Source organism: Coturnix japonica, chromosome 1 (genome assembly GCF_054131305.1).
Source record: "Coturnix japonica strain WE chromosome 1, WE-NBRP24, whole genome shotgun sequence".
Lineage (NCBI taxonomy): Eukaryota > Metazoa > Chordata > Aves > Galliformes > Phasianidae > Coturnix > Coturnix japonica.
Window position 1 is genome coordinate 2,571,421 of NC_140663.1, and position 14,694 is coordinate 2,586,114.

The following is a 14,694-nucleotide window of genomic DNA, read 5'->3' on the forward strand; positions in this document are numbered from 1 at the left end:
TGTTTCTAATTAAACCTATAGGGAGAGTCCTAAAAGATAGAGAATTATCTAAGAGCAAGCAGCTAACTGAAGAGAAAAAGCAAGGATCCACTTCTTAGAAGTTGCTTTCACTCTCTGTCCTGCTTGGCTTTTGGGCTCAAAATATCCTGCAAGATGCTGGTAGGTTGAAGTTGAAAACACAGCATGTTCTACAAACAGCTTTCCAAAAGCAATTCAGTGCCACTGGGCCTAAGTCTTGGGAAAATAGTAGGTTCTGAGTTTTTACATTGTTGGGAATTCAGTTTCTCACACTTGCCCATGGAGCAGGCAAGAACTTTGTAAGGTTTTATTTCAAATGGTGCTCAGTGCAGATTCGTGCTACCCAGTGATGCAGAAGAAAAATTTCTTGCTATATATTCTCAAGCAAATGCAATGGTTTTCAACCAGAATAAGCAGACTGTAAGTGAGAATAAATTACCAGAATATAAAGGGTGTGCATCATCCTCTTCCCACATTACCTCTGGGAATGTGCAGACAGTACCACCGGGAACAAGGCCATCATCTTCAGTGGGTGGTATAGAGTATGCTACCTGCCTGCCTACGTTATATTCTGACCTCATCCAAAACAGGTTATTGCAGTGTAAAAGCATTGTCTTTTGTGAAGTAGCAAAAAAAAATGAGCAGAATTATGCACTGGAGTAGAATTTGGGGGAGAATTCCAGGTGTCACAAAGGAAACAGTGTCATTTTTAGTATTGCAGTTGATCTTTCCTACCCTGTCCAAAACAGGGCATGGTTCTTCTCTGAGCCCTGCCATATGTGAACGCCCTGTGTAAGTCATGAACATCACAGGGTGGATCTCTTGGCCATGGGCACCATTCATAACAAAAAGAAAACACCTGAATTTGCATGTTTTGGGGTTTTTTTTGTGGGCTTCCTGGATAGTTAACAGAGACAGTGGGCCCAATTCAATTGCCCAAACATGGAGCTGTATTACCAACTGAGATGTTCTAAGATATTTGGAATACAGATAGCTTACAAACATATCAGATACCTCACTGAGACAACCCAGATGGCCCAGCAAATATATGATTAGGTAGCTGAGTCGCACCTACTATGGGTGGCTGGAGATACAGTCCAAAACAGAGAGAGGAGTGGAAAGTGGAGGATTGCCTGCACCAGGTAAGAACTTCTTCACAAAGGGAGCAGAGGCAGGTCACAAATACCAGACATTATATGGGATTAGGCTGCATAGCAAGAGACAAGTCCCAAAAAATGAGTCTGGATCTCATGGCTTGATAGGGGGTTGATTCAAAGGAGAGGTTAATGGCATGATGAGATGTTTGTCTTTGTCCTTCCTTGTCCCATTCTGCACACTCCACCTCTTCCCATCTTATAGGCATCAGCACCTAAACTTTAGGATGTGAACACTCACTAGTAGTGTTTTGCTGCTGTCTGTTAGGCACCAGCAGACCCCTGCCAGCAGCAATGGAAACTAAATATAAACTGACTCATGCTCACAGATTTCATTATCGAGCTCAGAAAAGGAAACACCTGGAGCGAGGGGAGGAGGGGCTGAGCTGTGGTGCTTGCAGGGAATACCCACCCCAGAGGCATTGGCGTTCCCATCACAGCCTCATAACAAATAACAAATAGATTCTGTTTTCCATTCCAGTGGCACGTCCCTTTGGAGTCACTGTCCAGCCTCAGGCTGTATTTTCTGCAGTGAGAGTCTGCATGTCCACCAGCACCAGGCATCCCTCTGTTGCTCATCACACTGGGCTGTGCAGAAGCCTTTTCTTACAAAGGGACTTGGAAAGGCTGAGCACAAAAGACACAGCCTACCTTCCAGTCTGGCATCTTCCACTAGATTTCTCTCCCAGGGAACAAAGATGGTGTGAGTGTAAAGGATATCCCTGTAGTCCCTCTACTTTGGGGCACAAAGTTTGGCCATAACCCATTCCATGGCTGCTGCATCTCCTGATGGTTGGACTAGATGATTCTAGTCACCTTTTCCAACCTAAATGATACTACGATTCTCCCCTCTCAATTCAAACCAACTCCTTCACCCCCAGCCTCATTGCATCAAAGGGCTCTGTGTTGTGCCTCTCGCTCCCACTAAGGTCAGCTTTACAAATTACCCTTTTATTCCTGCTGTCTGCCCTCAACACAGCACAGAAGTCCCTGTCCACCCCTCCACCCACTCCAAGCTCTATGCCAAGATAAATAAATAAATACAGAAATAAAATTAACAGGATCTATTTTTTATTCCCCCGTGAAGAACAGCCCACCTGCTCCGACTTTCATCCCCACTTTGCTTTCTGACTTTCCTCTGTGTTTGGCCTATTCTCAGAGGAAAACGTTCACAATGGGAGAGATCAACGGCGTAGAGGATAACACACAAGCCAGTATCCATCCAGACAGCTGCTCCTGCTCCACCAGTAACCAATAAAGATTTTGTTTTCCCCTCTCCCTTCACATGCTAATGACCCAGCAGCGGTTATAGCTGCAGCCTGACACTAAGGAAAAGAAACAGAGCAAGGGGCTGAGAGGAATTTTTCAGTGCTAAGCAGCACGGGGGAGAAACCGGGGGAGGAAAAAACACAACAAAGCAGCAACAAGAAGACATGCAAGGATGTGAAGAAGCCTCATTCCTTATGGTTAGTCACGTTCAGCCCTTTCAGCTTTCACCCTCCAAGTGACCAGGCAAGGGGCCTATTGAAGATCCCAGCTTTCTTATTAGTATTCCTCTTTCCCAGCCGGAGGAGGTGGTGAAGGGAAGAAAGTGAGATGGAAGTGGCTTTGGGGAGGGTGCTGGGAAATTCCTGGCATTTTTCTGCCTTTGTGTCTGGGGGCTGAGCTGAAAGGGAACGATACAGAGCTGCCAGGGAGGGCAAGGGCAGAAAGACTCCTGCACCCCCCAGCAGAGAAGGGATCGCGCTTGAAGAACTGAAAGCCTATTTACTCCGTTTGCTAATCGCTTTCCAAACGAAACCCCAAAGCTCTACACTTCATTGTGTGGTTGTTTTTCTGTTGTTTGTTTGTTTTCTTTCCGGACTCTGAGGTCTGCCTACTATCTTCCTTGATAACACCAATTTCTTTTGATCCCCATGGGAAAAGCCTGTCCAGATCTTCTCCCTATAACCCTGGGGACAGAATCTCTTCAGGTTTTTGTCTGGCTTCACTTTAAAACAACTGTCTGTCTGGGCTCCCCTGGCTCCTTTTCTTGACACGATGCTACACTGCTTCATTTCAATGTCAGATCCCAGCTACTGTCACATTCCCCAAGGCACAGCAGCTTTCAGTATCTAAAGGAGGGCTATAAGAAAGAAGGGGACAGATCCTTTAGCAGGATCTGTTGTGATAGCACAAGAGGCAATTGATTCAAACTGAACGAGGGGAGGTTTAGAATGGATATGAGGAAGATGTTTTTTATAGTAAAGGTTGTGAGGTACTGGAACAGGTTGCCCAGAGAGGTGGTGAATATACTGTCAGTGGAGACATCCAAGGTCAGGCTGGATTGGACTCTGAGCATCCTGTTCTTGCTGTAGGTGTCCCTGTTCATTGCAGGGGTGTTGGACTAGATGACATTTAAGGGTCCCTTCCAGCTCAAATGATTCTATGATGACAACCTCAGCGGGTAGGAGCAAAGCTTGATCCAAGTCAGTGTTGTGCCCTATGATTAACTAGAGATGGGTAAAAAGGGAGAGTGGGCAGACAGGTATATTCCTAGAGAAGACCCACGAGAACTGCAGTGATAAACAAACACCCCACAACCTCCAGCACAGGGGTGCTATCCAGAGCACCATATTTTTCTAATTTTTCTAATCCTTTATAGAATTATTATTCCCTATTCACTCTTTTGGTTTCCAAAGCATCCTAAGGCAGAGAGAGCCACACCTGCAGTCTGCCTGGTTTTTGTTCAGTAAGAGATGCCTCCCAGCTCCTGAATTACTGGAAGGAATGAATTCTCCTGCCTCCTCCCAGCCCTGTCACTCCAGATGTTCTGGCCCAATAGCTGATATCCCACTCTGCTTTCTCTTTTGCAGACAATGGAGTCCCAGTCTATTCCCTAGGCAGTGCTTACACAAGAGATTGTTTGGGGCCTATGATTGTTCCTGGTGCTTTTACCTTTTCCAGTCCCATTGTATCCAGTCGAGGTGAGGGGATTAGCATTGTGTACATCATGCAAGAGGTCAGCACCCAAGAGATTTACTCAGTGCCATGGTTGTTAGGCTTTTTAAAAAGCATATAACAAAAAAAAAACCAACCCAAACCTCCAAACTTCTATTTGTTTTCTTTGACTTTGGTTGAGTTCAATGATGACATTTCATTCTGCTTTTTCCACTGATACAAAGATGTCACCCCAGGAATGGATAATTGGGGACCCACGTATCGCTAAGCTGCTTTTTGCCATGTGCAGTTACTTATCAATATCAAATGTGAACTGTCCAATTTACCACTTACTTTCTCCAAACTAGAACATCCTCCTGCAGTTCTTCATGCTAAGCTGCATAAATTTCTTCTAGCTTCATTATTCACCCTGTTGCTAAAAAAGGTTGAACTGAACAAACCCAGAAGAGGCTGGAACCTAAAACATCACATCCCTACTGGGAAAATCAGCCATCCACTCCTGTTCCTTGGTCCCTAGCTTTGAACTTCTGATTAATCCATGGCAGTTAATGAATAATAATGGTGGGATAATCTTCTCTGGAGTTGGGTCAGTCTAATCAGATTGGATCTGACCCACTTGCCATCTCTTTTTTATTTTTATTTTTTAATAGATACCAGTAAAAGAGACCAGAAAGACCATAGTGACAAGATGGCTTCACTCTTGATGAACAACTTATAACTGGCCATGAAACAACCATCCCATAAGATATGTCCTAGTAATACAAATGATCCCATAAGAAGACGAATGCTCTAGCAGCACAAGACTCAAGCATTGAGATATTCCCTTAGACTCTCTCCAAAACAACACTTCCTGGGGGGATTCATCTTGTCCCTTCCTTACCCAGCTTTCACACAGAGCACAGCTCTCAGCCCTTCTCCCTTCCTCCATCCACCTGATGCCTGGGGGGGAAATGCATGGGTTTTTGCATCATGGAGAGCTATAAACTACATCCAGATCTGTCACATGGAAAGAATTACAATGAACCAACACATCCACACGCCATCTGATAGCTAAAAATAGGGAATGTCCACCTAAAATCATCGAGCCCCACCTTGGAGCACCCGCAGAGTGCCTGGCAGGGTGTGTGTTTGTTGCAGCACAATGCAAAATGGTGAGTGCTAAATATAGGGGTGTTTGCTCTTAAGCACGGGAGGATGGAACGAACAATGTGTTGTGTCAGTAGCACAGCTTTTGGCTAGTGCAAGAAGGTCAACGACAGACAAGAAACTGAAGCAGGAAGAAGTTCGTTTATCCACAAATACATGCTGGCTTGTACTGTTTCCTCCTGTCAAGAGCATCTCGAGGAGCAAGAGAGCTCCTTACTGCCTCCTGCTCCTCTTCCTCACCACTTCTCTCATTCTTTTTGACTGGGTTGGAAGGATTAGCTGGCCCCTCTGTTGTCTGTGCCTTGAAGATGCACAAACAGTGTGAATCGAGATCCACGGAGAATATCTCTTGTTGACAAAGTCTCTTGCCAAAAACAGTGATCTTGAAGAGGGAGAAATCTGTGGAAACAAATGGGAGCTTCAGGCTTCCATTTTCATTGTCATTATTTCCAGTTATTACTCACCATCTCATCCAAGCAGGAATGGTTGGTTTTACCTTACCTGGTACCACAGGGAAGCAAATGACTCAGATTCTGACACGTTCCATCAAAAAAATATGAGAGAGAGATAAGCCTGTGCTAATCATCACTGAAAATTGGTTCTCTGGTTCTGATTTATTCAAGGTTAAGCACTCAACAGTGGCAATTAATTTGAGAACACACTCACCTGAGTTTGAAGGTGAGTCCAGGCCTCCCATGTTTTGTTTTGCTATCTGGAGAAACAGGTATTAACAGGTATTAATTAAATGCTTTTTAGAGTGTCTTTCATCCTAGCCTTTCAGCACAACATGTAGGCTGTCACCTTGAAGGACTAAATGCTGTTCTCTTATGCCATCACACGTAGATACATCAGAGAAACAAAGAAAGCAGAGTTGGAAGAGGGCAAATGGTTTTCCACCATAAAGGGAAGTTCTCTTTTTTTTTCATTATTTCTGCAATGTTATAATATCAAGCTCTTCTTCTTGTCACCTTAAAAAGCATCATTAAAGATGCTTTATCAAGGATGCCATACACTGACTTCATTTATTTTGAATGAGGTAAGGCTTATCTTGTATGGAAGACTCTGAACAGCAGTCTTTTTTACATTTCTTGTTTCACAGTTTTTTGCCCCATTATGTAATAGGCAGTTTGCACTGGTCCTTATGGAGCCCTGTGCATTAACTAAAGGGCTTCCTGGAGTCCAGGGAGGAATTCAGTTCATTAACAACATCTTTGAACCCAAAGGGTTGGAAACTTTTGAAACATTATCTGATTCTTCCCAGAGCTGCAGTGTCCTTGCCTTTGTGAACCAAAATACCAGCATGGCTGCTACACGTGGATGGGTAGCCCTGCCTTCACAAAAGCTATTCACTGGTCTTCTCAATGCTCAAGCCTCTTGTTCCTTAGAAATATAGGGACAGAGCAAACTTAGAATTTCTTTGTTGACTCAGGATCCTAAATATCTCCAAATATCTATGGCATTTAGTATGCAACCACATTCTGGGGCTTTACAGTGGGACATACAGCACTTACTAATTGGGTGTTGACTAAGGCTTAAGTCTTCACTTTGACTGGGATCCATCAATTCCTCTTAGCAAGCATGAGACCTAGTTCAGATGATGGGATGGGTTAATCAGTCAAGGAATAGCCAGCATCCCCTCTTTCTTCCCAGATGCCAAATCCATGAGCCAAATCAACCATCAGAGCCATGGGATCTCTCCAGCATGGTCACTGATGATGGTGAGTTTAGTCTTAGCTGCTTGTTGGGAAGCAGTTGCAATCCAATCTCTGAGTGGATTTGTCATTTGCCAGCAGGTGAATAGATCATCCTCAACCTGCTGCAGAGTGGCCAATTTTTTGCGTGTCCTTATGCATCTTTTGCAGATGTTCTTTAAGTGGATCACAGCTCACTCACATACAGGATGCGGCAACATTACATGAACTTCCTCTGCTCCCAGAAATTTCAGCAAAGTGCTCCCCATAAAGTGGGTATTCCCACCATGTTTATTATAGAGCTAGCAAGGTTGCTGGACCAAGTCCAGTCCAGCCCCCTGCTCTTCATGGAATTTCCTTTTATTGTTAATATCAACAGCATAAAACATAGACCTCAGCTGAGCTTTGCCCTTGACTTTCGGTTTTCACACCAGCAACACTTTTTTTTCCTGGTCTATTCCCTTCAGTGCAAGGAGAGAATGAAGCTGCCTCTTTGGTAAACTTCTATTTTAATCAAGGTAGGAGAAGAAGTACTGCTTTGCTGTACCCTACCTTGTACTTGGCACAGATTTGAATCCTGAAAAACCCTCTCTGCAGTGCCTTCAGATCTGCAGATCTGTTGTGTATGTGCAGGACTGCATGGTTTGCTTCATAAAAATAACTGACTTGTGTAAAGATGTGCATAAAGCAGCAACGTTATTAACCTTCAGGAATAGGGAATGCCTCTCTGGTCCTTCCAAGGAATATAGCACCTGCTTGAGAAGATACCCTGGAGAATCCCCCATGGATTCCCACTATTGCTCTAACAGGTCACGTGAATCCCCTGGGTGCAGGTGGATGGTACATATACTACCCAGGAGAAGCTAAATCACAGATTATTGGGAATTTGTAACCTTATTTGTTTTTTTCTTCTTTTTCTCTCCATCCTGACCACTGACTCTCCCCCCTTTACTGTCTTAGTGGACCTGCAGTATATTACTCTGCATAGTTGGCCAGGTACACACATGGTGGGTGTAAAGAACGGGGTTGCAGAATGCCCACCTTCAGGCTTCTCAACCATAGATGCAAAACTGACATTTTTAGGATGAAGCAACTCCCCTAAAAGCACAGCCTGGATCTGCAAACTGAGTTCTTCCTCTTACAGCAGCAGAGAGCTTAGAGTTGTATGCTGTTAAAGGCAGGGTAGCATCTAATGCAAAAATAACAAGGTGAGGTGTTATGAATGCTGCTAATTCTCCCTTTCAGAGCCTGAGAACAGACACAAAATGCCAGCTCCCCAGGTACCTAATTAGCATCCTTAGCTCAGCCAAGTGGACTTGCCTTTATCCTGTGCTGGGACAGAGGTGAGCTGCAATGCTTGTTTGCATGGCATTTAGCAAAAGACAGCTTTGAATCCATTCAAGCTTTCCAAGAGCAAAGCAAAACACAAGAACAAATAATAATGCTTCTTACCTCTAGTATGCCTCGTTTCATTGCCAATATCTGGCTAAAAGAAGACCTTTCTTTTTTGACCCTTTCTTTTTGCTTCTATGAGGAGGTAGGCAGACTCCCTCCATGCTGGCTTGGTCTCAAGTGGGTGAAGTTTTCACACAAGGTGGTCTCCTGGCAACAATTTCCCAGCTAGATTTGGAAGTAGTTCAAGATGAATCAACACTGACTCCACCACAGTGAGGTTAAGTCACTGGAAGGCTTTGAAGAGCCCTTTGAATGTATCATAGATCTCATGGAAACAGGTATTTCTGGTGCCAGTGAGCTGGAATCCCAGAGGGGGTGGCCAGTGTTGGTGGGACTGAGCAAGCCCAGCCTTACAGTAACCTAAAAATCAAGGAGTTTGTTTTTTCTTTCACCTCTTCCACCCTGTTGTAAGCATAAGATACACTGGATTTGGGACTCTACTGAAGGCAAAGATAGGTGTGAGTTTTGGGGTCCTGCCCTGATCTTCTCTTCCTCTTTCAGTACAAGCTTAGTGCAATTGCAGTTAAAACCTCTTGTCTGACTTGTCCTGGTGCTAAACACCAGGAGGATCCAGAGGTAAAGTTAAACCCCATGCAGACCATCAAACACCCATCTGCAGCTGAGAAACACATCACAAACCTTTCCTGTAGTAAACATTTGATGTTTATCAGTCCAGGCACCATGTAGAGAGATGATGACAGGGCCTCACCCCTTCAAGACTTCTCCCTTCCCATCTCCCGGATGACTCTGAGATACATTCTGTTTTGTCTAAGTGTCAGTTTGGGATTGTGCTAATGTTCCTAGTGCATTGTGCCCTGGAGAAGAGCATGAAGAATGGTGATGGACAGAATGGACTGAGAATTTCCCTGTTATTCTCATCTCATTTCCATTTTTTCCCTACCACACACTTCACAAATACCCTTGGCAAAGTACCTAGATGCTCAGTTCTGTGCATTTCACAGGGACTCTGGTCTCAGCAGAAGGACTCCTGCCTACACTAAAATCAAAGTACAGACAGTCCCTATTTTCTGTTTGCATAAGCAGTCTAAACATAGAGAACTCCCAGCTGCTTATTGTGGTGGATTCTGTTGCAAGTGATGCCCATGATACAAAGCTTCATCCCTTCTAGCTTAAAGTATTTTGGACACAGGTTGTGATGCAAAGATGAATTTTCCTGTGTCATCTGCCCTTGTACAGCAGGGAGATGGGGCTGGTATCTCCATGGTTAACAATCTTTTGTCAATGTTGCATTAATATAAAACAGATGTATTTTCTTCTCCTGCCTCTGAAATACACTGTCCCAGCCAGTAGTCACCAGCTATTAAGATCCATGCCAAGCGGTAACCTGGAATATCTTACCAAAGCTGTTTGGTGGTGTCATTCATTAAAGATGCCAAACAAAACCGAAATGCTCTATGATTTGTACTTACCTTTCTTAGGTTTAGGCAGGTTCTTTGTGAAACCAGTTGCCCTTCTGTAATTCCCATTACTGCTGATGAGAATGACTCATTTCCACTAAATGGATGAATGCTCCTTAAATTAATCTTCACTAAAACATGGGAGTAGGGAAACAAAAGGGAGGCAGTGTTTCAATTAGCTTCCAGTTTGGTTTTATTCTTGTTTTTAAGTAGCGAAGACAGATGACATGTAAAATACAAAACAAAATAAAATGAAATGAAAGCAAAAGGAGGAGACCAAATGAGTTTACCTGTAAAATCTTCCAGTTCTTAGAAATAACATTTATTATATCCACAGTATGTTCTCTCCATAGATGCTAAGTCTGTTCACAAAGACAGTCCATATAGTTCATAGTTCATTACTGTCTTGTTAATCTTGTTGAGATATGCGGTGAAATTTACAGTGGGAAACTGAGGCACTGGATGAGGAAACCACTGGTTATAAACTGAATTATCATCAGTATTGGAACTGAGAGGAGTGAGATTCCCCTCATCTGGCTGGTGTAGGTGATCCATCTGACCTAGCTGGGGTTTCAAACAAAGAGCTGAATTCCTCCTATAAAAGACATTTTTCTCCTGTTAGTCTATGAGACGTAAATGCCAGTTCTCCCCTTGTAACTAGGACACTTTCCCCCTCTAACAGACCACTGTACCCAATAAAGCCTGACCCCATGCTCTCAAATATGTCAGGTATCACATTTTCCACAGCAGCTGAGGACACCATTTATCTGAATGGGAACAGATCATGGCTGATGCTAAGTCTTGGTTGTCCTTCTGAGAGGAGAGCTGGTGCTTTGTCTTGATTGAAAAGATGTTGGATCAGGAATAAGAGGATCTACTCACAACCTGAGCGGGGAGTATCACCCCTTTAGTTGATGCTGGAGTAAGGAAGCATGAGACTTTTGATGACATTAAAGGAGGTGGAGGGATCCTGAGATATTAAAATCAAGGGTGGATAGTGACAGGACAAGGGGGGATGGTTTCAAACTAAGACAGGGGAGGTTTAGGTTAGAGATTAGGAGAAAGATTTTCACCCAAAGGGTGGTGATGCACTGGAACAGGTTGCCCAAGGAGGTTGTGGATGCCCCATCCCTGCAGGCATTCAAGGCCAGGCTGGATGTGGCTCTGGGCAGCCTGGTCTGGTGGTTGGCAGCCCTGCATACTACAGGAGGGTTGAAACTAGATGATCATTGTGGTCCCTATCAACCCAGGCCATTCTATGATTCTGTGATTCTGTGATTCTGTGATTCTATGATTCTATGATTAAGTTTCCATTTAACCCCCCTTTTACACTTTCTTTTTCAATCACACTCAAAAAGTACAAGAGGAAGTAGAACATGCCCTGAAATGCTCACAATCCAAGATGGGACCAGAAGACAACACATAGGACTTTCCCAAGGCTATCTCACCCAACCTGGCCACTAGCCCACCCTCCCTGACTCCTAACTCACTTCAATACTCAGTAGCCTCCCCAAAGCCCTAACCAAGTCCTAAACATTCCATGTTATCAATGGACATTTCCTGGAGAAGGCCCATAAAGAAGAATCACATACAACAACCTCTTCCCCATCTCTTTCCTCATTCCAGGCTCCAAATGATTTGCCTCATCTCTAATAATTCAATGAGCTTTGTTATGACAGTGCAATGCAGTTAATGGAGAGTGAAATTGAAGAAGAATGTGTGGAAGTTGCATCTTTTATCTATAAAACAAATAGTGAATTCCTCCAGGCGGCTGCAGCCCTGAACAATGATCTGGCCTGTGAGGCCTTCACACGTTGCCCTAGTAACTTCCAGACTGTTGGGGCAAAACTTTCTCAAAGAGGGCATAGAATGTGTTAAAACCTATGGGAAGAGACATGCAGAGCCAAGTGGGAAGCCTGGAAGATCTTTGGATTGGAGGTACATGCTGCATAATAATGCCATAGCCTGAAGGACCATCCATCTCACCAACAGATTTGGGCTCCCAAGAAATTCCACCACACAGATTCGAAGTAATGCTGGTCCATCATTCAGTAAGGGAGAGAAATCCAGCACAGTTCTATTTTGGAGGTCTCCACTAGCCTGCAGACCCCTGTAGGATGTGTGGGAAAACTGAATGAGGGACTTTGGGGCAGCAGTAATACAGCTCTTCTCTCTGAGCTTGAGAAAAGAGGTGCCTATTTAGCAAGAGATGCAGAGTGACAGGTTTCCACCAGTGGCTATTTCTAGCAGTGGAAAATGTGTCTAGCTGATTTCCTGTCCCTCCCATTGGGCTGTTTGTTTTTCTGTGGCTTTTCTGCATCCCTCTGCCTTTTCTTATAATAAAAACTATTATGAGAGATACGTACAAAGAAGGATGCGAGGCAGATGCACGTGAAACCTCCAGATGTATATGTGAATGTTTCTTAGCCCTGATGGGGACACCTACCATGCAATTGCCAATAACATTACATGTTGCAGCTCCACATCTGTATGCTACCTGAGAGAATGCAATGAAGCTACATCAGTGGAGGTCAGTTTGGGGATTAGGAAAAGGTTCTGTACCAGAGAATGAAGGGCACAGAATAGGCTTCCCAGCACAATGGCACAGCCCCAAGCTGCTGGGGTTCAAGGGGCGTCTGGACACTGCTTTCAGACATAGGGTTTTATTTTTGGGTGGTTGTTTATGTTGAACTGAACCTCAAGCTCAATTACAGCAAGTAGGGTTTAGAAGGTGATTCAAGAGATCTGGTGCCTTTGTGTCCTTCAGGCTGATAAGAATGGCTCTTCTGGCTCTTTGGAGGAGGGATAGGATTCAGTTGGCTAAGTGGAGCCTGTGGGGTGCAGTTGTATACCCTGCAGTGTAACATCAACTGGTCTATAGCTGCACTACACACACACAGATGTGGGTGCCTGCTGTGGATGCAAATGTGCCTATACGACTATATGTATGAACCCATGCGTGGTTGAGGTTGCTAGCAAGCTTCTGGAACGTGTACATCTAGAGGGTCAGAGCTCCCTGAAAATGACATTACTCACTTCTTTTTCATTCTTAACTTACTCAAGACAATTCTTTCTCCCAAGGTAAGGTGTATTTTGGCTCCTATAAATGGGTCATGTCCAGGCTAAGGAAGAAACCCTTCCATTCCCTATCCTGTGTGTACCACAAACTTTTCCCCTCTGTTTTGTTTGTTGTTTCTTTTTCTTTCCCTCATGAATATCCTCTTTCCCTCAGTTTGGATACAGCTACATACTTCACTCTGTGAATGGTCCCACTTTGTGAAGGCTATCTGTTAGGAAGGCATCAAACCCAAATTTGAATTCCAAACCTTATTACTTTGTGCCTCGTTGCACAAGGAAGGTAGGTGATGACATTCAATTCAATTGGATTACTGGCAACTTAAATGTTCCTAAGCTGGATCTCAGCCCAAGGATTTTCATGCTGCATAGGCTTTCCTTGGTTATTTTCTGTGAAAAGAAGTAAATATTGTAAGGATGCCTGGAGATGCCAGTCAAATGTTATGATAAATCCGAACATGGCTGAGAAGGAATTACATGGTCGAGAGAATAGTGAGCTCTCTCTGGGCATTTATCCCAGTGCTGTGAAGCACAAGAGTATTTCCTGTGTTACATTTTCTGCTCCTTTGTCCAGTTTATTCCTAAATGACAGAATAAATGGGGTTTTCCTAGATTCTGTAGGACCATGAATGCATCTTATGAATTTCCCAATGATGGCTCAATGTCAGGATGGAGATCAGTGGTGAGTAGTGTCAGCACTGGCACAGATGCTCATTAATATCATCACCAATTGGGATTAACAGTGGGATTGAGTGGACACGAGCTTGTTACAAACCAGGTATATAAGTCTATGTGCATTATAACAACAACTTCACAATAAGAAACCTCAGTTAGGTCCATGAGAATGTTTAATAATAAAAATGAGGGTAAACTGTTATCTTTCCAGTTGCTGTTTCTCAGGTCAACACATAGATTATTTTCCAAAAGGTTTCTTTACAAGGCATGTCTTTTTTTGTTCAGAACTGAAACTAAAAGCTTTGGTGCAATTTTTTGACCCTTGGATGCTGGTATTTTGGGTAACCACTGGAACAGGGAGGCTTGCGATCAAGCTCCCTCCTAGCAATGCTGTATGTATTTGACTGTAAAAGACTGGTTTTGTGTATCTGTGAAGCACCAGTGATTTTCTGACACCCTGTGAAGTGTTCAGGTCCACAGCTCAGGTCTTTTTCTGACTTTTTTCTCCCCTGTGATCCCTAGGCACCTTCTAACAGATATCTAGATTTGGAAGCAGTTGTGCTAAATATCCCTTTCTTTCTTCCTTCAGCTACTCATGATTCATAGCCTTGATCTGACACTTTCTTGGTAATTATCCCTTGCAGCAGAGGCAAGACGCAGACCTGAGATGCTGCAGGCAGGTCCCTGCACCCTGCTGCCAAGCAGCAGATACAGAGCAGCTCCTTCCTTTACCCTCTTTACAAAGGAGGTGTTTCTACATTGAGTTCCCAAGAAGCAGAGTTCATACCGCTGTTGCAGCATAAGTTGCAGGGCACCTTCTTCTGACAATTTGAGAGGAATTCTACAGTCCAGATCAGTAATTTATATATATTAAATGCTTGGGGAGAAATGATCCTTCATTGCTGCACAAAGCCAAAGGACCTGCAAAGCTCAGATCTGCTGATGGGACCAACCAGATGGATTTATCATAGAATCATAGGATGGCCTGGGTTGGAAGGGACCCCAAAGATTATGAAGTTGAACCCCCCTCCCCAGGCCCAGTTGCCAACCACTAGACCAGGTTGCCCAGAGTCTCATCCAACCTGGCCCTGAACACCTCCAGGGATAGAGCGTTCACAACTT

At 44.0% G+C, this 14,694-nt stretch overlaps 1 protein-coding gene across 1 annotated transcript; it reads right to left on the bottom strand.

The window, feature by feature from the left end:
* Nucleotides 1-2,221: 2,221 nt before the first annotated feature.
* On the bottom strand, nt 2,222-8,532 carry LOC107313672 (uncharacterized). The gene is made up of 3 exons (XM_085546167.1): nt 8,402-8,532; nt 5,925-5,970; nt 2,222-5,657 (listed from the first exon to the last, which is right to left on the bottom strand). The coding sequence occupies exons 1-3, from the start codon at nt 8,420-8,422 to the stop codon at nt 5,401-5,403; spliced, it is 324 nt and encodes a 107-aa protein (XP_085402293.1). The 5' UTR covers nt 8,423-8,532; the 3' UTR covers nt 2,222-5,400.
* Between the last annotated feature and the right edge of the window lie 6,162 nt (nt 8,533-14,694).